Source organism: Opisthocomus hoazin, chromosome 6 (assembly GCF_030867145.1).
Source record: "Opisthocomus hoazin isolate bOpiHoa1 chromosome 6, bOpiHoa1.hap1, whole genome shotgun sequence".
In the NCBI taxonomy this organism is placed as follows: Eukaryota; Metazoa; Chordata; class Aves; order Opisthocomiformes; family Opisthocomidae; genus Opisthocomus; species Opisthocomus hoazin.
The window spans coordinates 17,438,763-17,461,788 of record NC_134419.1 but is presented as its reverse complement, the minus strand read 5'-3'; the positions used below and the strand labels follow the sequence as shown (position 1 = coordinate 17,461,788).

Here is a 23,026-nt window from a genome sequence, read left to right as displayed (position 1 = left end):
CTAAGTTTGGTCCCCTGTACCCAGAGCATTTCTCCTTTCCTCTCTTAGCCCCTTCCCTCACAGGTTTTTTGTGTTGGTCTTGTAAGGCAGAAAAATCCTCCCCACGCTGAATTCTCCAGAATGTAACTTTATGTTAATTGTCTCTCTAGTTTGCTAGTACAAAATTAGAAGGGATAGGATTAATCTAAAAAGTCATCAATGGTGCTCTTTAAAGGCATCTCCAGATTTTTGGCATGTTTAAAACTGGAGAACACTGCTTCTCACTAATTCCTTCTATCGGAAGGTAACAGGCATAGCTAGAGAGAGAAGGCAGACACTGCTCATTACAATTTCTTTCACTATCTGCAAAGAATAGACATGTCTAATGGTTTCAGACCTGGAGACCCCCTTTCTGCAATTTTAGCTGGTTGTTGTCATAGACACGCTGTAATCCTTTCCATTTCTTGTGTGTCTTAATCATATTTGATAGCTTGGTAGCTTTCTTTAACCAGAGCAATGTGTTAAACTTTTTTTGGCTGCCATAATGAGAATTCTAAATAATTTTGCTGAAGTAGGTTCCAGCAGTTTTGGTATGTAGCCTAACACCATATATTGTGGTGTGCAGGGAAAATCAGTTCTCCAAAGGGAACTCAATAGCAGTGTGAATCTTCTGCCAAAAATTCCTAATTCTGGGACTGTACCAGGAAACTTGTGGGTCCCGTTCTACTCCTGCTCAAGTCAAAGGTAAAGCTCCTACTGACTGCCGTGGGATAAGGCTCAGGCTCCAACACTCAGTCCTCACATTCTCATTTCACACATTTTCCTTCAAATTCGTATTCTTTTTTTCTTTCTTTCTAGGCTCTGGTAGTATACTAACCATCGCTCTCTCATGTACATTTTCTGGAAGGAGAATCACAGACAGGAACCGTTTTCCTTGCCTCTTACGCTGCTTAAGAGTAGCTCCTGTTCCATGCCCCAGAGCATGGCTGGAACTCAGCAGCTGTAATCTGGAGTGACAGATGAGCAAGTCAGATCATGACCGGAGGAAAAAAGCCCGCTGGAAAAGGAGAAAACAAACAGAAGAAGAGCTTGTAATCATGTCAGAAAGGCAAGAAGTGATATCTCGAAAGAATTAATTTTGTATTTCAGTAATCCCTGGGTTTACTTGGAGAGATAAGAGAAATCAGGGACAGGCTGTGGTCAAGCAGGAGACAGCAGACATGGAAAAATGGCATCTCGGGACATTTGCCATAGGAAAGGAAACTCCAGCATCACTGTGTTGCAAAGAGAGCTAACACGTTTGGAGCTTGACCATGTCTTTTGGTGTGTGTAAGTATACAGACTGCTATATATAGTTCGTGAAATAAACACACGTAACGTGATAGCTTTAAACATAGCAGGTTTTGCTTTCTTAGACTGTAAGAATACTTGGAAGAAGCAAGTGTAAGAATAAAATGGATATTGACTTTTGCCATGAAGCTTAGAAGAGATTTGGAGCTCATCAAAAACACAAGGCGATGGGCAACAAGTTAGAGACTGCTGGACTGTTTCCAACAGTGCCACGCACTCACTGTCTGACATCGGGGAAGCCACTTCATTTCCTTGTGCTTTTTCATTTGCTTTCTTCATCTGCATTTGATGGTGCTAATTTCTTCTCTTAGGAGCTCCAGCAGCTCTGAAGAGTGTTAGTATCGAAGGAAAGAAACAAAGCTGCAGAGTAACATCAGCCACTTCTCAAAAAAAAAAAAAAAGCATGAGCTGCCAGGCGGACAGACACAGGGAAGGGAAGGGAAGGGAAGGGAAGGGAAGGGAAGGGAAGGGAAGGGAAGGGAAGGGAAGGGAAGGGAAGGGAAGGGAAGGGAAGGGAAGGGAACAAGGAGCATCCCTTGCACATTCCCAACCCATATTTATGGACATGTGGCTCAGAGATGTGTGAGCTGTGTGCGGTGGGGACATGGAAGGGCACAGGTAATCCTTCCCCTGGCCTGTGCCCACCCACGGCCTGACCAGCCCCTGGGCTCCTTGCAGGAGAAGAGCCAAATAGCCTAAAGGCTGGGTTCAAACCACAGCAGCGGCTGTAACAAGGACCTAAGGAGCAAAGTGCCAGACAGGAGTACGGTGTCGTACTTCATGAACATAATTTTGTAGTTTTGACTACACAAAATTGAACAACCAACGCTAATTTTTAAACTTTATACTGTTTAAAGTCACTGCACAATCAGGGTCTGCAAAGCTTTGTTTATGCCCTGTATGTGCAGCTGGCAAGCACCTCAAGCTGTGCCGCCTTCAGTGCAAACACCGCTGGAAAGGGCGATCTCAGGGCATAATGTCACCAGCCCATCTCACCATGTGCTGCAGGCTGACTCCTGTACTTGTCGATGTGCACTGAAATTAGGGCAAGGTTTTCCCCAGGGTCACTCTTGGGGCAGAATTTTCTCCATGGTAGCTCTAATGCTGACACTAAAGGGTTAAGTAATCAACTATATGTCTACGGCATACAAGACATTTTATTTAAGGGATTGATAGATTTCATGGAACGGCACCAAACCATTCCAAACCCAATCTGTAATGTACACATTTTACTTCATCTTAATGCTAATAAACAAAACCTAAATGAAATATAACACTGCAGTTGTTGGAAGCCATTCAAGTGTAGTTTAAAACAGAAATGCTGACAAAGGCTTTAGTGCAGCAGTGCTCAATACCTCCAATACCATAGGCAGGCACCATGCTCTCTTCAGCGGAGACAAACATTTTCACGTTTTGCTGTCACTTTATTTCACGCAAGGTACACAGACAGGAAGGCAAACTGTTCTCAGCTTTTACCTTTGGCTTTCAAAAAGTGAAGTGAATAGGAGATGCCACGGTAGCCAGTGAGACTATATAGATTCTGAATGATCCAAGGTATTGAAAATGAATTTTAGTGTGAGCTTAAACACTAAAACACTTACTTGTCTTGCCTGAGAACAATTTTTGCCCCTGTAAGTTTGGCTTCTGTTATCCCCAAGAAAATTCACTGGTCTAGGTTTGCTCTTGGTTCCCTCACAATGTTTTCCTCCCTTTTTTCTGTCTGTTCCCAGCTACCCGGATCACCCAGAAAAGTCCTTTTCAGCTGAGCGGGGCATCCTCAGTGATAACAATATAAAATCCTTGTCTTGTACAACCTTTCTTTGTGCCTTATCACTTCACTAGTTTTCTGCTGTTTGGGAATATGTTTGGTTTTATTTCGCGTCGCCTTTCTCCACCTTACCTACAACCCAAAGTTTCTTGCTGCAGGCCTGCTGTGAATTCTTCGTTCTTGTAACACCCAGCAAGAGCCGAACGCCACAATCCTAACTCACATCAAATTTCTGCTTAGGTCGATGGACGTTCCCCCCCGTAAGGCTGCAGGGTTTGACCCTGGGGTTGCTGTGCAGCGTGTATCGCGAGGTCCGGTGGTGTGTAACGCTACCTTTGTTTGTTTGGAGAGACAGTTTCCACAAAGACGTCTTATGGGATAAAGTTACAATAGACTGTGCTACTGGGACAAGGTAAGAAAACTGGAAATTAAAGCTAAAAAGACCTTTGTCTCTTGAGGAAGAAGACCGTGAGTGGTGGTGTATTTCTCTTGGCACAGTAACGCTACCAAGTTGCGCCTGCTCTCCAAACGCTGTCCAGAGGGAGGTCTGCTGGACCCCGCTCCGACCACACTCGAGCTGCCGGACCTCCGGCGCTTCCCCAGCTCCCTGCCCCGCTCCCCCGTCCCCACGCTCTGCTTTAACTCGCCGCTTCCCGCCGGCCCTGCCCAGCCGGGGCCCGGCGGGACCCGGGCGCGCCCCTCGCCCCCGCTAAGCGGCACGGCACGGCCCGCCCTGCCCGCCGCGCCGGGCGCACCTGGGGCCGCCGCTAGGCTCCCCGCCGCTCCGCTCCCCGGCCCCGCCGGTGCTGGGCGGCCGCCGCTCGGCTCCCCGCGCTCGGCACCGCGCGGCCGGGCCCGGTCCGGCCCGCCCCGGGGCCGCGCCTGCTGATGTAATCGCCAGGCAGCCGGCGCTGAAACCCAACACCACGGCGGGCGGGGAGGGCCGCCGGTGCGGGGCGGGCGGCTGCAGCGCTGCTCCGCCGCCGCTCTCCGCGGGCAGCCGCGGGGCTCCCCCGCCGCCCGGCCCCCCCCGCACCCCGCCCCCGCGGGCCGCCCTCCGGCTGGCGCGGAGCTCGGCGGAGAGCTCGGGGCCGGCGGGGCTGCATGGGCAGGAGCTCGGCTCCGGCGTTCCCTCGGGTCCCCGCTGCCCGGGCAAATGCCTACAAATGCAGTTGGGAGCCGAGAGGACAAGGCGAGGACGCGTCTCTCCCGCGGCACGAACGTAAGCGGGGCGCGGCCGCGGGGCCGGCCGGCCGGGGATGGGGGCTGCGGGCTGCGGCTCGGCTCCCGGGGGCAGAGGGCGGCAACCCGGGTGGGCTGTGTGTCCCGTGTCCCCCCCCCCCCTCCCCCGAGGTGCCGGGTGCCCTGGCGGGGCTGCGCGGTGCCGGCTCCCCGCACGGAGCCCGCCTGTGCCGGTGGCTGTGCGTGTCTGCCCGCGGCACGCCCCCGCCTGTTCCCGGCGCTCTCCCTGGTCTCTCCCGCTCGCTTTCCTGGATGCTCCCGGTCCCCTCCAGCACCCCCGTGCCGTCACCCTTCCCCAGCCCGGGGAGCGTTATGCGGGCGTGTGGCCCCCCGGGAGCCCGCTCATCCCGGCTCCCCGCGGGCTGACGAGGGGTCCCGGGGGACAGCGGGGCTCTGCCCCCGCGGGCAGCCGCCTGCTCCTCCTCCCGCCGGGCACCCAGCGCTCAAACCGGAGTGAACGAACCGAACCCGCAGAGGTCACGCTGGCGGGCCGAGGCTGCTCTCTCGGCAGCGGAGGTGACCAGATGGGGTGACCGGTATTTACCTGCTTCGCAACAGGCTTAGGTACCGCTAACGCGTGGTCGTCCACGGCGCGAGGGCAGAGCTCCGCTCACCTCTGTAGTTTGCCTAAAAGCAGCCTCGGCAAGATGATTGTGAACTTTTGATAGTTGTAATGATATTGTAGAGATTACCAGTATGTGTCTCTTTTCATAAACTGCTTATTTTATTCCGACAGTGGCTTAAATGAACTTTTTTGGGAGCTCCAAGCAGGACAGAGAAGGATTCATTTTGTGTTGCAGTGCGGATTGAGCTGCCCAAGTGTGCCTGGTGTATGATCTGAGTGCGCTTGAATGCTCACGAGCAGTTAGGTGGCTGCCTGAAGGTGGCCTCTCGGGGAGATCTGTGTGTTTAGTGCCTGTGTCTGTGAGACTTCTTCAGGAATTGTCTGAGTGCAATTTAAGAAAGGGTTTTATGTGATATCTGTAAAGGGATACTGCTGATAGAGAAAGATAAATTGAATTACGGTGAAGTAGTACGGTAGCACAGATGCAGTTTACCCAAGTTCAAAATCTGAGATAGGTTCAGAATGCGTGCTTCTGTATGGACAGAATTCATCCTGTTTACCTGATCTACTTGGCTAGAGAGAAAGCAACCTGGTGGCCTGCCTGTGCTGAGAAACCAGAAGTCTTTCCAAAAGGAGCAGGTTTCTTTAGCGTATATGAAACCAGTCAATCCCTTGCAATTTAGACCGCTGTTTTGTGGAAATGCTGTTAGGTCAGACCTGCTACCCGTGTCTCTGCGGGTTAAATAAACAAGGCTCCTACAGCTCCATGACTCCTAAATCTATCACCAAATTTGTTGACAGAGTATTTCATTTCAGAACACAAAGAGGTTTGCATTCCCCTTGTCTCTTGTAGATCACTCCTCATACGTTCCACCACTCAGCGCTCACAAGATGCATCGAGACAAAGCTTGAAATAGAGTATTTCATGGGAGTGGGAATTTGAGCTGTGTACTTGTGCCTTAATACAGAGGAAAACACTTGGTGTACTCTGACCAGACAAGAGAGCTAGTAAAAAAAGTTAGGGACATGCTCATAAAATCTTTTACGTGAATTTTTTGCCTTTTGGAAATACTAACAGAGCTGACTGTTCTTCTTAACATGGTAGTTTCTCATCTTCAGCCAAATGCTGTCCAGAGAGTGTCTGGGCCACCAGGCAGGGAGTTTCCTTTCTCCAAAGCCCAGCACTGTTGTAGGACTCCTCTTAGGCCACTACTCCTCAGGAGGAAAGAGCAATACATCTTTTCATCCTCTGCCTCTCGCCTTATCTTGTCTCTCCCTTTTTCCCTTCTTTCAAATTGTGAACCTGGGGCAAAGGATTCTGGCGTTCCCCCCCCCCCCCCCCCCGGCTGGTTAGGTATACAGTGGCATCTGTGCCCAAAGGGCATGCAGCTGTCACCTGGGAGAGGCTGTGGAGGTTGTTGTGTCCCCCTCAAACCATGCTGACTGTAGGTCTCTTAAAACTCGGAAGCAGTGCTGGCCCTTCTGGCTCATCTCGTTATAGCAGCAGGGGAAGATATCTTTCATTTCAGATCTTGAAACGTAAGGGTTTTAATAGCCTGGGGTCTTTGAGAAGCTGAAGACATCTCTGTCCAGAAGGTGCTATCACCTTTCCAAAACCCCTTTTCAGGCTTGAAGGACACAAACTGGGCCTTCTCCTCAGCAGTCCTCAAAGGAGATCTAATGAACCCTGCATGTGGGGCAGGTGTTGGTATTTAAACCAGAACCACTGATCAGCGCAGGGTTGAATGCAGCCCTCAAGTTTAGTGTGTTCAGCACCTGTGCCAGTTACACTGGGAACAGGTTTCTGGCCTTCTCCAGCAGCCGGCTCATGGTATTTCTTCCTTTAAATTTGAGGTTTAGGAAACTAGCCTGGAATGAAGATCCTGTTACCCTGCACTGCTGGGCACTGACCGGACATGAGCTCCGTGCGCTGCTGAATAGTCTTCAGAGGGTGGAATTTTGCAGCATCACTTGCCACAACTTGCTTTGAAGCTGATCAGTTTCCTCATCCATCTGTGATCCCTAATGGAAAAAAATTGACACAGAGAGTCGCTGTCCACTTGTAGAAAGAGGCAAACAGCCGCGAGATGTCAAAGATTGTCAGAAAGATAAGCTCTATTTTAAGTGGTATAATAGCTCAACCACATTTGGTAGTGCCTTCCTCCAAACAGTTATGTAGTTGCCCTCAGCTTATGTTTGTGTGTAAAATGGGAGAGAGGATGAACGGGTAGGAGGGGAGGAAGCTCAAGAGATAACTAGACTCTAGGACAGAACGTAGCCAGGGGGTATTTTAACAGGTTCATGTGTGATGCTAAATGGGGAAAAATCGCTAGCATTCAGGTCAGCTGGAGTCTCCCTGCCACACACTTTTGCATTTTTCTATTGTCGTGTCCCAACAAGGCAGGTCTGCCCAGGAGCTGTGGGCCCAGCTAGGGGCGGTCAGGGGTTTCTGCGTGCTGCTTGCTTTGTTCCTTGCAGCTGTGGCAGCCGATGGATCAAGCCAGGTACATGTTACGCAGCAGGGAGCCTGGTGCCTTAGTGGCACTACTCGTGTGAGAATGGAGGCCGAGAACTGCCTGCTCTGCAGCTCTTAATGCAAAGAGTAGTGACCTTGACCAAGAGAGGAGGGTTGGCATGAACAGATTCTCTCAGAAAGACAGAATTTCATTTTTTCATCTTCCATCTGCATCCATGTAGGGCTCCCTTGTACAACTTCACTTTAGGTTGCACATGGTTTCGCTTATGGAAAGTTTTACTTTTTGTGAAAAAAGGTAGCAGGAAGGCTAACTTATCCCATGCATTAGGGGACCTCCAGCCCTGTGGTTGCCTCTGGTCCCTGTTTTTTCTCTTAGCTGATCGCTCATCTGTTCTTGACATTAGCTGGAGAGCACTGTGTAAGCCAGACATTTCTCTTTACCTCGCACTAAATGTTTCTGTATATCCAGTTACATCTGTGTAATTTACAGCCCTGGGAGCACTTCAGAATTTCTTACCTTCCTACAACATTTGCTGGCAGGTGATGGGTCAGATATCTGACACACAGCTTGTCCCTGGCTGACGTTATCGAAGGGGCTGTCGTAGGGTCAAGAGCAGTCATCTCTGCATTTTGGGCTCGAGGGTTCTTTGAGCATCCTGACTTCGACGTGAACTAAAATGTCTAATACTATTTTTATTTGTGAATCCATTTTGCGCCCATGAAAGTCAAATAAACAAATAAAGAGTGGTCCTGAGTTTTAGCTGATACAGTGCAATGCGTGGACTTTCTTCCTAACACTGTCATTCCCTGCTGTCACTGAGTGTCTCGCTAGATCAAAAGATGATACATTGTATGACATGGAAACTATTTGCTTGTGAAATACCACCAGAACTTGAAGTCTGGTCTTCAGAGCTGAAAAAACGAAGTGAGCGTCCCATAGCTGACCTGCTGTTTGGACACCAGTCAGTACGAGGTCTTTTGCAGGAGTGGCAGAACTGCTCCAGGAGACATTACATGGCTGTAGCAGGAGTAGGCTGGAAGAGAGGTACAGCTACGATAGAATAACCAATAGAATTAACCAGAATTAACAGAATAACCAATTAGCAGTGGGTAATTGAAAAAATGTGCCCTTACAAGCACATAGCGATTTATAAGGCATAGTTTCCACCCCACTCCCCTTGTGTGATCAGAACTGGAGCAATGATGTGTATTTTTGAAAATCCTGTACATTCTCTGCATTTTCTTCTTAAAAAGCATTATGTATCTACAGGTTTACAGTGGCAATACCAATGACAAAATATTACCATTATCATGCCTTACCTTGAAGTATTCGTTTGTTCCGATTGCCAAAATTTAAGTTCTCACAATATGCAAGTCCACGTGTAGGTGCCTGACCAATGGACCTAATTTTGTCCACTCGTTTGCTTTGAAAACTTTGAGCAGATGTTTTGAAGAATGATGCAGGAGATGCTCTAAGATGTGTCATAGCAGGAAAAAATCTGTTTAGTCTAATTTTGTAAAGCTTCCCTTCCCTGCCCCCGTAATTTGAAATCCTGTGTAAGTGCTGTGCCTGAAAACCAGTGTGGCAATTTGTGAATTCAGCCCAGGCTGCGGATCAGCTGGAATAAGAGGAGACAGCAGAGAGGTTTGCCAGCTGGAGAGCGGGTGGTGGTGGAGGATAGTGCACTTTTTGAACTATTGTTTGAACCGACAAAGGCATGTAAGGAATGGGATTTGGTTGGGTCTATATGCTTGCTTTCCCCTCCTAGCCTTTGCCGTGGATGTTTTTCCTTATGACAGGAACTGGGGGAAGTCTCAGGCACTGGGTTTTGATTGGCAAGTGTCTGTCAAGGGCTGGGCTTGGGGAGGGGATGGTTGAGAGCTCCCTGCTGCTTGGCTTGGGCTGGGCTGGGGAGGGGGCCCGCAAGAAGCAGCGGCACCAGTGGCGAGTACCTCCTTCCCCTAAGGGGGGCTTGGCTTGAAAACTGGGGTGAAACCCCATGGTGAAACTGCCTAAGTGGAAGGCGGGTGAGTAATCAAACCCATCCTCTGCTGGATCAATGAATTTTGACTCTTTCTTTATTTCGCTGAGCAAATTGAACAATAAAACCAGATTTTTTTGCCTTTGTCATTTTCATGCACTTGGATGTTTCTGGAATGTTTGAATTGATTTTTCACTAAATACTGTTCTCTATGTTTGTGTGTATATACATATATATAAAAATATTTAAATCACAGCATGATTTCTTGTCATCGTAGTGTTACCAATACTTGGTTTATGCGTACATTATCCTCTGAGCTGAAGGTAACCGGCAGTGAATGCTCAGTGGAAGGACCTTGTCTGTCATTGCTGTTTGAACCACATGTTCCTGTAGAAAGTGGTGGGGTTTTCTTCCTGAACTCTTCATGCTAATTAGCTGGCAAAGCTACCTTGTATGAAGTTACAGGTGTTTAGTTGCAGCTGTGTTACTTTCAAATACTGTTTATTCCAGATACTCAAGTGCTCTCTGGCATGGTCCAGCAAACACTTTTAGTGGGTCTAATGCTTAATAGTATGAAAAGTCAATGAGGTTACATATGTTAATAAGCAAGAGGGCTGAGCTGAGGCTTGAGTGCAAGTTGGGTAGTATCAGAACTGCATTTCTGATATTTTAGAAATATTTCTTCTTAGCACTAAATAGATATAGGTTACTATTATTGGTACATATGTCTGTTTCTGTGCCTGCATGTCCAACATTAACAGAAAATATATTTCTTATTTATTAAAAGATTCAGTCACCGAGAAGTGTGTGATTAGATGCTAATCTGACTAGTATGATAACTGAGTAAAAAATAGCAGTCTGGTTTTAAGCATGGTAAAAATGTATTCTTTGCCCAACACCCAACACTTTGCCAATGGTGTCTTCATATAAAGCAAATTTCAAGCACATAATCTCTATCAACCTTATATATGTTCATTGCGATTGGGGAGCCTATGGTACCTATCGGTATTGCACTCTTCTATCTGAGCATGAGGTTTTAAGTCAAAATGTAATGGGATTGTTTTACTTTTTGTGAAGAGCTTGTCTTGTTTGTAACATGGCAAAATGTTATCATAAAGGAACAAAAGTGCGATGCAACATTTTCATTTATGGTAAAACGATGTGATATAGACTGATAGGTACACTGGGATAAAAGTATCTCATGATCTCTATAGGCATTTACTTGTCGTTTATTTTATAGTTTCTTTACAATAACATTTTTTTTTTCTTTACAGGAAGAAATTTACTATATAGCAGCATTCATATTTGAAGGCTGCTGCAAGAAAATATAAACCAGATGCAGTTACTTTATTAATAAAAAGCCAGTGTAAAATATATGTACTATACGTGAGGGCATATATAATCCTTGATCTTTGTGTAAAACAGCATTAGTGGGAAGTTGTGCAGTGTGATGGCTTTGATCCAGGACTTGCTCAAATCAGTGGTATACTGCCATTGACTTAGGACACTGAATCAAACTTCTAATTCTGGGGAGTTCTGAATCTTTAGATGTTTTCTCACAAGTTCTTTTCTTTCTTTCCCTTTTAGGAAAACTCTCCTTTTTATTGCAATATGTATAACTGTGGGTGTTGCACAAGTACCCAAGCAAGGTGAGAAATCTTTTTTTGTAACAGGATATTTGTATAATCTGTTACTAGATTTAAAGAGTAAGTGGCTGCTGTTACTAGTGACCTTAGGTTCAGTTCCTTAATGGTGACTTAAAGAAAATACCAGCTACAGCATAATGAGAGCAAAAGTTTAAAGCAACCAGTTTGGAAAAGATGACCTTTTGAAAATTACTCAGATTTTCTGTCTACGAAATTACTTGCATATTTAAGCAAGCGCTTCATAAAAGAGAAGCCTTGTACAGTGAAAAGGCTTTGATTGTGTCTTCCCTGCAAGTGGGTGTCCTTGGGGGTGGCAAGCTGTGACTGAGTTACCTTTGCACTTGGGACTGTTCAAGCAAACCACTGCATATAATAAAGGCTTAGTCTAGGCTGGCATCATTGAAGCAAAAAGTGAAATTTTGTATTCATTTGGTTTTGCGTTCAGATGCAGATGCTTGTGAGGAAATAGGGTTGTCTTGTTTTTAGTTTCTTTTTTGATCTGCCAGCTGTTATAACTGCACCAGATGTGCAGCTTGCACTAGAGACCGCTGTGGGAATGCGAACATCCCGCACAGGTTCATGGCTAACATGCCATTTGGTCATTTCGTATCTGCCAGGGAAGTGGCAGATATCAGCTCTCTGCCGTGTCCCTGCACTGTACAGGTGAAGTGAGAAACAGGCCATCCTTGGCTGGGAAGTATGTTAACTGCAAACACTCAGCTGTTCAGTATTCACCAACAGCTGGGTTACATGGTGAAGACAAGGCTCATTCCTGATAACGTTTTGGTAGAGCCCTGTGGGATATCTCAGCTCACCCATGCCTTTTTCCTTCTCATTATTCCCTGCGACTGGCAAAGCTTGGTTTTTTCTTCAGGGTTTTTTTTCCTGTTCTCTTTGTAATTTTGCCTTCCATTAGTTGTTTGTTGTTTGCCTGGTAAGATTGGTTGTTGATTTTTCACATTCAGCTCAATGGGGGACATATGTTTTCGTGATGATGGGATTTTTCTGGATTTTTCTAACTGCTGAGCCAAGCCCTCATCAGAGGAGGGGCAGTACCCAGAGATGTGTGTGGCCTGCGGGGATGGAAAGGGAGAGGCTGTTTCGGGGAGGCAGCTTGCACTTCTCTGGTGTAGCAGGAGCAGGTGAGGGATGCCAGAGACAGGTGTGCAATGACGGGTTGTCTTCATCCCTCCAGCCCGCCTTCCTCCTCTGCAAAGAAATAAAAAATTTGTGTTACTTCTTGTGTGCCTCAGTCTGAGAATTGCTTTATTTTCAGCCGAGGACTGTGCAGGCTACAGGGCTGGGGGGTGGCAGTGGCACAGGGGAGTGGGTGCAGTCTGAGGCTTGTTTGCCTCACAGCTGAGAGCACTGCTGTGCACAGAGCTTTGCAGAAATGGGGCAAAGCCTCCAGTCTTGACATGCTTATCTTTGATTATTTTTCATTTTGTCACCAGCAAGTGAAAGCGTTTTTATTGCTTTTTTTTTTTTATTTATTTTTATTTTCTTTATTACTCAACAGCATTTCTAGGTAGCCATATGAGAAGCCTTACTGAATGGAAACTCCCCTCCACCCTCCATGCACAGATCCCATACATGACTTCATTTTCTTTAAGTTCTTGCTTGGGATCAAAACAATGCATTGAACCTTGATGCAACTTTCTGTCCATGGGTGAATTTGATCACTCGTGCACTTTATTTGCACAGTGTCTTAACAAGGTTGCAAAAAGCAGTTCAGAGAACAGCACGGTGAGGAAACCTCCTTCAATAAAGTGCAGTCTCGGTATATAATCAGCAGAGCTAGCACCATTTCATTTGCAGTGCTTAGAGTTTGTCTAGGAACAGGATTGTCAGCCCATTAGGAATATGTTAATGCTTAAGTTTTCTTGGCAGTTATCTTTTGACAAAAAGAGCATTCTGCCAAACAAGAAGATGCTGGCTATTGTAATTAATGTTCCTTCTCTCCTGAGCTGATGGGACAGCCTGTGCATACTTTACCTGAGAAGCTATGCCTTGTTCATTTTGCTAGGCTGCTACAAATTGTGTTTGGTGAAATATATGTAAATATAGATCCTCAGCCTTTAGGATCAGTACTTTGAGCGTGGCTCAAGGACGTACAGAATTGATGTATCTGGTTGGCTTTCCTATGCCAGTCATTCAGCCTATAGTCCGGGGCAGCACTGCTTGCAGCCAGGTATCTCGATTTAGCCAACTGCCAATGCAGCATCACCTAGGAAATGGGCAACCGGATGAGTAACTACTCTCAGTTCTGGTGGAGCTGACTGATGAATGACCCTTGTCTTTCCCTTACCCATACTGGTAAAGGGAAAGTGAGTGATGTGTATACTAGGATTGCTGAAATGGAGAGAGCACCCCAAATATCCTGCCTTCAGAGTAGTCATGAGGGTGGAGGAATGTGGAAAATGTACAAGAGAGACTGAACAGAATGGGAGTGTGGAATGATTAAATAGCCAAATCCTCTCACCCCTCCCCAGTTCCCTTTTGGGATTTTTTTGTGCCACAGAAGAGTCAGAAAGTTTTTTACCAAAACCCATGTTAGGTTTTCCCTCCCCTTATGATACTGCAAGGTTGTGAATTTTTCAAGTCCTCCTAGAAGGTGGAAGGAAAGCACTTGACATCAAAAACCCCAAACAACTTTTCCTTCAAGAAGATGAGCCATTACAATTTAGGGGACTAATGGGTTGAGTGAACAGTAGGTGAAGACAAATGTTGCGCAGACATGGGTAAACAAAGAAAACTGACTACTGATATGTAAAGAAAATAGTGGTTGTCAGGCTGGGAGGAAGAGTTGAGAGGGTTGCCTGCTTACAAAACCCTATGTACTGCCAAGAGCTTCTGAAAGCCTTAAAATAAAATAAAAATACATGTTGGACCAGAAATGAAACAACTGGCCAAAAATGTTTGGAACAGCCTTTTGGCTTGACGGTGAGTTAACAGGCAGCAAGTCAGCAAGGAATAATTAGTTGATACTTAATCTTTTGCTGTCATTTTTTCACAGAGCATTTATTTGTGTTTAGCTTTCTCAGGACCTGTCATTGTTTGCAGAAATGGATTTGCAGGACATGGAGAACGTGTCTTATTTCTCATCACACTTTTGGATGATTTTCCTTTTTTTAATATCTTTTAAGCAATGCACTGTTTTCAAATCAGAACTGCCAAAATTTTGGCAATTTTGCTCGCAGTTTGAGATTTAGTAGCAATACTCTTGAATGTCATTTTTAAATTGACTGTTTTAAGCCAGTTTAAACTTAAACTTTTTGTTTTATACTTCAGTTTATAATACTTGTGCATTGTTATTTTTAAATACAAGTATATAATTACAAATATTTTAAAATATTTTATAATTAAATATTTTATAAAATAAAATAAATATATTTTAAATACAAGTATATAATTACAAATATTTTAAAATACAAGTACTTGCCAAATTTTTCAGGTTAGGATGTGATATTCAGGCACAACCTTAGGTTAGATTATTAATTATTCTCCTCTGTGCAGTCAGCTAGCCCAGCCAGCGCACAGAAGTGCTGCAGCGGTTTTTCCAGCCTTGGGGTATTATTTGCATGTGTAAGACCTCTGCATTGCCCAGAGCTTGGGACCTGTGTTTCTTCCTGGCTTTCACAAGGGCAATGCAAGTACAGCTTTCTCCTCCATGACTACATGCAGGCCACGCAGGACCAGGGTCCTGGGAAGATGTGGTAGTTCATGAGCAGATGCGCTGTGCTTCGAAGTTCTACTGTAACTTGACCTCTGTTATCAGTTTGACAGATAAAAATACAGCCATAGTAAATTAATTGCTCTGAGGCAAAACATCTTGAGAAATTGGCGTACGCATGACTTTCTGCAAGGATATGCTTCCCCCATACCTCCGGCTGCACTGGCTACCCGCCAGGATAATCTTGGCATGTCCGTGAATCTCAAACATGACTAGAAACACTACAAGGTGTGTAATTAAGTTTCAAGATGTACAGTGCATGCAGGTTGATACTTTTGGTTCCAATTTATAAACCATTCTCAAGGAAATCTCAAGCTCTTTTCATAACTTACCACTGAAACTAAGCCAACATCTGTCTATTCTTAAAGTTTGCTATGAATACATTCAGTAAACAGAGACAGGAAAGACTGGGAAAGGAGACCTTTTTTCCACTAAAAGAGTGAACATCCGTTTGTTTCAGTTGCTCTTTTCTCTTAATATAGTAGAAAATCCATAACTCTTCTCAGTTACTCCAAATTTTTATTATGCCTTTTAATAGCTTTAATTAATTAATATAAGCACAATGGACATAGTAAAAGTACCCTCAGGTAAATACTTTGGAAAGTGCCAGTCTCCTCCCAGACAGGCTTGTTGGATCAGTGCAACTGTTAGACACTACTAGTCATTTTTAATATAGGCAGTTCACTGAAGCTCAGGTCCAGCCAGTTCCAGTTAGGGGGAAAAAAAAGATGGTATCATATTCTGCTGTGCAATTCTGTTTATGAAGACTACAATGTTCAGTTTTCCCTTGTGCAGAAAATCGGAAAATGTAGCTTAGAGGGACCTTGAACTCGTCTAGTCCTGCCTCCTGCTGAGATCAGGGTCAATGCTGAAGTTAGTTCAGGTTGTTAGGCCCTGTTCGGCTGGGCTTTGAAAATCTCCAGGAATGAAGATTACACAATGTCTCTGGCTCCCTAGTCCAGCACTTCACCACTTTTGCAGTGAGAATGCTTTTTCTTTGTAGGCGGCTGGAATTTCTTGTGTTGCCACTTGTGCCCGTTACCCCTCAGCTTTTATTCTGTTTTCCCTATAGCTCCAATTCAGATAATGGATAGTTGTAATTAGACTCCCCCCAACCTTCTCATCTCCAAGCTAAGCAAATGTAGTTCATTTAGCCTTTTCTCATGTCGTGTGTTTTAGCCCCCAACCTTCTTGTTTCATGTTTCCATGACTGCGTTTTTCTCAGTCTATGCAGTATTTCTGTGGCACCTTTCACAAACACCCAGACAAGCAGTTTTACCAACCAATGCTACAAGTAGTGCTGTCTTATTTTGCAACCCTGCAGGAGGACTGCTGGGGACGTGCAGTTTAGCCCCTGTTCAAGCCTTTGTAGTGTTTCTGTTTCAGCTGCATCATAAGAGAACTAATGGTGTCTTGATAGTCACCCTGGAGGAAGAAGGTGCTTATGCCCACTGACTCCAACATGCCTAAATCTGATTTAGGCAACACCAAATGAATTCGGTCCTCTTTGACCATTGATTTACCCATTAGGAGGAAAGTGGCTTTGATTTCTTACCACAGGTCAGATATAATTTCAGTTTATCAAGAGGCTAGATAATTGTGTTTCTATCCATTAGGTGAAGATATTTTGCCGGGTAAATGATGGAGATATTGTAAGATCCAGGCTAAGGAAAGGGCTAAAGCACAATGCTCACGTTATATAAGACACTAGAGAGTCCAATAGTGAAAACGCCACAGCCCATTCTGCCCTGTGGGAGGATATCCTGTCCAGACTTCAATATGCCAAAGCCAAATCTATAGGATGTAAATCTATAGGACAGCTGGTTTCTCTGTCTCCTTAATGTCCGGTGCTGTCTCCTGCTGTGGAGTGCACTCTTAATTCACTGTCATGCCTGGGTAGCTGCAGCCCTGCATTTTCTAGGAGGACAGACAAGCCAGAAGATGAGAGCACTGCCCTTGGGTCCTGACATCTCTCCTCTTTTCTTGCTCCTCACTGCTTCTGCTTCTTCAGAGTTCGCCTCATTCATGGCGCTGACAAATAAACTGTGTAGAGGGAAATGAGGCAGCAGCGCACTTTCCCCTTGGAAAGATCTTTGTTTTCTTTTAGTCTGACTAACTTTGGCACAGATACATACAATCAAGGGTGATCCCACTGGGAAAACAGCTCCCTCTGAAGCCAGGTCTGTAATGGCACAGAGCCTTGCATGGCAGGAGGAGAGCTCCCTGGTGGAAGCACAGCAGCTCTTCCCGGGTACCAGTTGCATTATCTCTGCAGCTTGTAGCAGCTCCTCGGCAAGGCTTACCTCTGTATTTTGCTTTGAGCCAGTGACTATCTTTTGGTGCTCCACTGAGATGTTACTGCAGTATAAATATCTTGTCCATTCTTAAAAACAAAGCAACTCTCCCTCCAGATGCTTTCATTAAACTTCTCAGATAAAGAGGAAAAGCATGGTTTTATTGCAGAAGGCTTTTTCAGAAGAAAAAGGGAAATTTAAAAAAAAAATTATCGGCTCAAAGAGTAGGCAGAAATAGCCAAATAAGGAACTAACAAAGTGTGATTATTGACTATTATGAAAAGGCTGAAGACAGCAAATAGGAACTTTTCAGTTTCATAAATGAATTAACCTACCATGGGCATTACATGAACCTTTCTGTATGTGTGCTTGGGGTGTTGTTTTTAGTTGTTTTTAAGATGGAAATTTTGTTCTGGCTTTAATTATTTGCTTGATTTATGTGAAAGACTGATGTGCCTTACACTAGGGATTTGGTGGCCTTGCTGTGTGCAGTATATATGCTCCGGGAAGTACAGCTTTGTTAAAATGTTGTGCATATATTTGTTTATATGGATCTGAATTTAAGAGCTTGTAAATGAAATCAACAGTATGCCTTTATTTCTTTTTACAGCAATAGATGTTCTTCATCAACTAGGCCTTGTGAAAGATGTTCAGCTGCCCTCAGAAACGACAGTGCCCTCAGCATCATCTCTGTTACCTCAGGGTGTTCATCTAACTGCATCAGGAGCTGTACTAACTAGTGATGCACGTATTGAGTCCCCCATCACTCAAGTCATACCATCCAGTCTGGGGCATCAGTTCACCATATTGGTTGGGTTGTACTCTTACAGAGTAAATAATGCTTTCCTCTTCAGCATTAGGAACAAAAGTAGGCTGCAGTTTGGTGTCCAGTTGCTACCGAGAAAGGTAGTGGTGTACACTGGAGGGAAGCAGTCCATATACTTTGATTATAGTGTTCATAATGAACAATGGCATTCTTTTGCCATTGACATTGGAGACAAGACTGTCTCAATGTTTGCAGAGTGCGGAAAGAAATACTATAGCAGGGAAATACTTTCTGAAGTGGAGACATTTGATCTGGACGGTTTATTTACCCTGGGAAGGATGAACTCTCACTCTGTCAGTTTTGAAGGAGTTATATGTCAACTAGATATTATTCCCTCTGCAGAGGCCTCTGCAAACTATTGTAAATATGTGAAACAGCAGTGTCGCCAGGCTGAAACGTATCGATCTCTGCTAGGAGCTCCACATGTGTCAGATGGGCTGGATATTTTTTCGAAGATGATGATTGATGAGAAAAAACAGTCAGAGGGTATATCAGCTTATAGATGGAAAGAAGCGTCAAACATTCCTGTTACCAGCATGGCTCAGATTCACTTTCTACCAGAATACTTTGAGTCAAGAAATATCTCTGCATTGGAGTTTGCAGAGGCCAATCCTCTGCTGCTGGAAGTTTGGCCTGAAGCAGCACTCCAGGAGAACGTCGATCTGCCTCTTCATCAGCAGGAGACGACAAGCAAAAAAAGAAACATCACTAAATCCCACACAGGATCGTATCCAGATAATTCCACAGAAGATGCGGGCAGACAAAGTGAGCCTTCTCTGATCTCCCCTGTAAAACAGAGTGAAACTAAAAGCAAGGGAATGGACAATGCAAAACAGCGTTTAGATGAACCAAGCAAAAAGCAGCATGTCTTCAACACAACCCTGTACAGCTTGCCTGCTGACCTCTCTCTGGATAATGAACTCAGTCCAGAGCGGGAAGGTGCATTTGATGCTGATGAGACCTATCACATGGAAAACAGTTATGAAATTGGTATTGATAATTATGCTTATGACTATGAAGATCTTGACAAAATGTTTGAAATGGGGAGTGTCAGAGGTCCAAAGGGGGAAACTGGACCTCCTGTAAGTTATCTTTACTACTCTTTTTACTATAATGCAGCAACATACATTTAGCAGGGGCTTGGAAAGAAACTTTGCAAAGCATGCCAGAGCTGTGACTGCAACTTCTCCCGCTGTACTGTACAATCGTTTGTCTGTCTTTAGTATGTCTCTTTCCCGCAAGTAATTTTGATGTAAGTGTTGCCTATTTTTATTTACTGGCAGAATGCAAAGACATTCAAGACATTCACATTCTGGTGAAGTGGTGGGCAACCCGGAGTTCTTTAAGATTTGGAATGCAGCCAGATGTTTGTAACTGCTAATTATGGAGACTGCTCACTTAATAAAATTACAGGATAAATTCATACAGTACACAAATGTAGACACCGATCTGTGAAAAGAACAACCAGGCTGTTTGGAAGGCTGACATAGTTTTCCCAGTTGAGCAATGCTATCAAAATTGTAGGAGGAGACCTGTTGCAGAATCTAGTCCAGTAAAACTGTTTGTAACCCAAGGTTATGGGATCATGCAAACCTGCATGTAAAATGATTTTTAGAACAGTCTTACAGGATTTTGTGGTATTTCTTCACTGTGCAGGATACGTGATCCCTGAAGCCGTTGCAAATGCACAGTAGTGCTTTTGATAGAAACCCATTTGTCCTTTCCTATTGTGTGCAAAAGGCTCAAAATTTGTAATACACAAAAATGGAAGCAACATATATGAAGCTACACACAAGAACGAACAGCAGTGCCTGTTTAGCCTGAGAAATATGATAGTGCTTGTTTGAGTTTTTGGCTAAATTTTTTTAAACCACAGCGTGGAGTAGATAATTGCACTTGCTGATCTTTTTTTTGTGTGTGTGTGGTTATTACTGCAAAGCAATTAGATATGTGTTAAGCAGCTCCGAATATATATTTGAATGTGCCTATAAACTTATTGCGTGTATTCTTTCAGCACTGAAATATTTTTTTCTTAAGGTAGTCAGTAAAGGAAAGCCTATAGAAAAGTTCAATTTTTACTCTAAACAGGATCCAGATGCAAAGGGATTGTTACACAACTGAAAAATGTGTTAACAAGTAATTCATGTTAGTCCAGGGGTGCTCTTGCTTAATCTTTTCTGAATGTGAAGTCAGTCTTTTTTTTCTCTTTTTGTCCCTTGCGGTAGTATTTATGGGGATATCACTAAGTATGTAGCTGTCATCAGCATAAGGTTAATTTGCATTTCTGGAGCTTAAGACATTTAGTAACTGCTAATGGAAGCTTTAGATTTTAGCACATAGCTTGTACATTGTCATTTCAGACAGTTACAGCTAAGTTAAATCAATTCTTTTTTACATGGCACAGAAGTGGCTGCTGATATTGCTGTTGGTTGTTTGCATTACTACGAAACTCCAAGGAAACGCTCTGGTTTTTTTCTAGACACGGACTCTATACACATAGTGTCAAAGAGGACATCTGATTTGGAGAGTTTAAAGATATCTGTATTACCATTTTCTATGCCTCTCTTACAGACTGGGGACACAGCAGTTTGTCTCATCTAGGAAGGCAGTTAGAGCAGACCTTGTGTTTAGTGTGGTCTGTAGCAACAAATACGGTGCATTTGTGCTGAAGTCTTCTGCTGGGTCAGAGTTTAAATAACATGCCCAAGGTCTTGGAGGTCTGTGGCAGAGCTGGGAAGTTGATGTGGAGCTTTGTGGGCACTAGCCTGGCAGAAGGGGACAGCAGCACCTGCTGAAATGGAGGCGAAGCTAAAGCATTGTGCTGCCAGAGAGATTGATGCTAAAGGGAGAAAAGGCCTCCGCATGGCCCTTTCCACACAAGCTTTGGTAAAGAATTGTCCTCCATGGAGGCTGCGTGGCACACTACCTGCCATGGCTGTTGGCCTCGAACTTGAAGAGATGATCTTGGTTTGCTTTCTCAGTCTAGTACACCCGTGTAGAGAAAGAAGTCTAGAGATAACCTAGCTTTTACCTGTGTGGCTGTAGCACTTTAATACGTAAGTACCCACAGAGTCTTATCAGTGGGGAGCCTGAAAAAACAACACTGAGGAACTTCCATGTTCCCTTGCAGCAAAAAATCCTGATGAGTTATGAAAACCTGGCGCTTTTTTTTTCTTCTTTCATTATGTTGTGGTTGGTTTGAACCTTGTTTCAAGATTTCAGCACAGAAATAATGTTTGTTCTGTTGGAGTCGACTGGTAAGAACTAGCTTTTGTGGTTCTTAAACTCCTTAACTTCATTTTAGCTTTTAATCATCTACCAGAACTGATTTTTGCCTTGCATAATTAGGCCCTTTGTATTCCATGATCCCACAGCTGTGGACTTCATCTATTGCTGCAAAGCAGGGCTCCAGAATTCAGGCTTTCATTTATGGATAGCATATGGAAAAGGACACCTATTTCTTCAAAACTGTTAAGACCCTGCTGAAAATTCTAGCAGTGGCAGTGACCAAAATCCCCTACAAAAATATAAACTGGTTTTAAAGAGGAGCGGTGTGATCTCCTGAACCACTAGATTAGAGGGAAAGCTGCTCCGTTCATCTGATTTTTGTGTTGCAGAAGGTGCTGGCATTGTTTAAAGATTAAAAAATTAAATAAATCTGGTGTGTATTTTTAACTCTTTAACTTTGAAATGATATTCTTGATTGCACAGTCCTAAAGCAGTTTGCAGTGACAGGATACATAGTCCCATACTGGTAGAAGCAGAGGCTGATGTGAGCTGGAGAACTGATTGAGGCTGCTTGCTGGTAGGTAATGGCATCTGCAGGCCTATCTGCACAGGACTTGGCTTCCCTGAGAAATGAGCTAGGAATTAGTTTCCTCTGTTGGAAAAGCTTACTGGATTATAGTCTTAAATATTTAAACATTTCTTTTAATTCACCTGAAAATGATGCCGTTTCCTTACTTTCTGCACAGTACTGAAAAGCTTTAATCCATAACGCAAAGCCATACATATATATTCCTGTGATGTCGATGACATTGCTTTGGCTGTTGTAGGAGTTCTTGACAGAGAAAGGGAAGGACTTCTACAGCTGTAAAGAAAGGAGGTTAACCATAAACAAGTGACTGCCTGCTCTAGGGCATCTGGAAAGAGGCATGTGGGTTTTTATACCGCTTCCAGTGAAATGCAGATGAAACGAGAAGGAAAAATAGGTGGATGTTATGTTTGGTAGGATCCTAGTTGCTCAATAATTACATGGATACCTGTATGAAGTAATATGCTTTAAAAAGATAGACAAAGCATGCTAGGAGTAGGGAGAAGAATTCTGAGTGACGGAATCAAAATTCCAGATGGTCTGAAACTGGTGGGATGGAGCTTAGTGCAGTAGTACAGAAATTCAAAGTATAAATAGAGGATGGGGAAGTGATTGGTTAGGCAGTCAGATGAGGGTGATAGAGTGATGTTACAGCGCACTAAAGAATAGATGCATCTTATCGCTGCGATTCTTGATACATTACCAGGAGTGGTGAGTATCAGACAGGCTGTTTTTCTGCTGGTTTGGGTATGGGGAGGCTGCAGTTTGGGGAAGTGTCCTCAGTTTTGGCTAATGAGCTTTAGAAAGGATGTAGACAGGCTGGAAGGATTGCAGAAGGTTGCAGTAACAGTGGCACAGTTATAGAAAATTTTATTCTGGGTAAAGACTAAAACTAAAGTGTGTTTAGTCATGGAAGTAAGGGAAAAATGTTACAGTTCTGCAAAGGGTGAGTTGATAAAGATACATTTTTGCCTTTTCGCAGAAAGTATGCAAGATGGGTAGGAAATTTTAGGTGGGATATAAGGAAAACGTGGCTAATCGGATTGATACCTGCACAACAGAACAATTGATATTAACAATGTTAGAAGTGTAATTTCCTTTCCTGGAGAGTTTTGTAGAAGAAGTTAGGAGCCTGATTCTCCTGTTTACTTCCCTGCTGTGTTTCAGGTATTTTGGTGATGATGTGCAGAAAGGTTGAGATGTCTCTTGTTTTGCTGAAGGACCGTCTGCCTTAAGTATTTGATGGATCAAGCATTAAACTCATATGTTTCTTTAATTTAGTCTTTTTTAAAAGTGTTTGAGGTGAGCTGAGGTTGAGTGGTTGGGGTGTAGTCAAATGGTTTTTAAAGAG

At 44.3% G+C, this 23,026-nt stretch overlaps 1 protein-coding gene across 6 annotated transcripts in view; it reads left to right on the top strand.

The window, feature by feature from the left end:
• The first annotated feature begins 4,173 nt into the window (after positions 1-4,173).
• COL24A1 (collagen type XXIV alpha 1 chain) overlaps positions 4,174-23,026 on the top strand; it is a 156,884-nt gene continuing 138,031 nt past the window's right edge. For all 6 annotated transcript variants that reach the window (XM_075424849.1, XM_075424851.1, XM_075424850.1 and 3 more), the window contains exons 1-3: positions 4,174-4,319; positions 10,950-11,011; positions 17,646-18,943. In XM_075424849.1, coding sequence (XP_075280964.1) covers positions 4,264-4,319; positions 10,950-11,011; positions 17,646-18,943 — 1,416 coding nt within the window. In that variant the 5' untranslated portion in view covers positions 4,174-4,263. The remainder of the gene's footprint in view (positions 4,320-10,949; positions 11,012-17,645; positions 18,944-23,026) is intronic.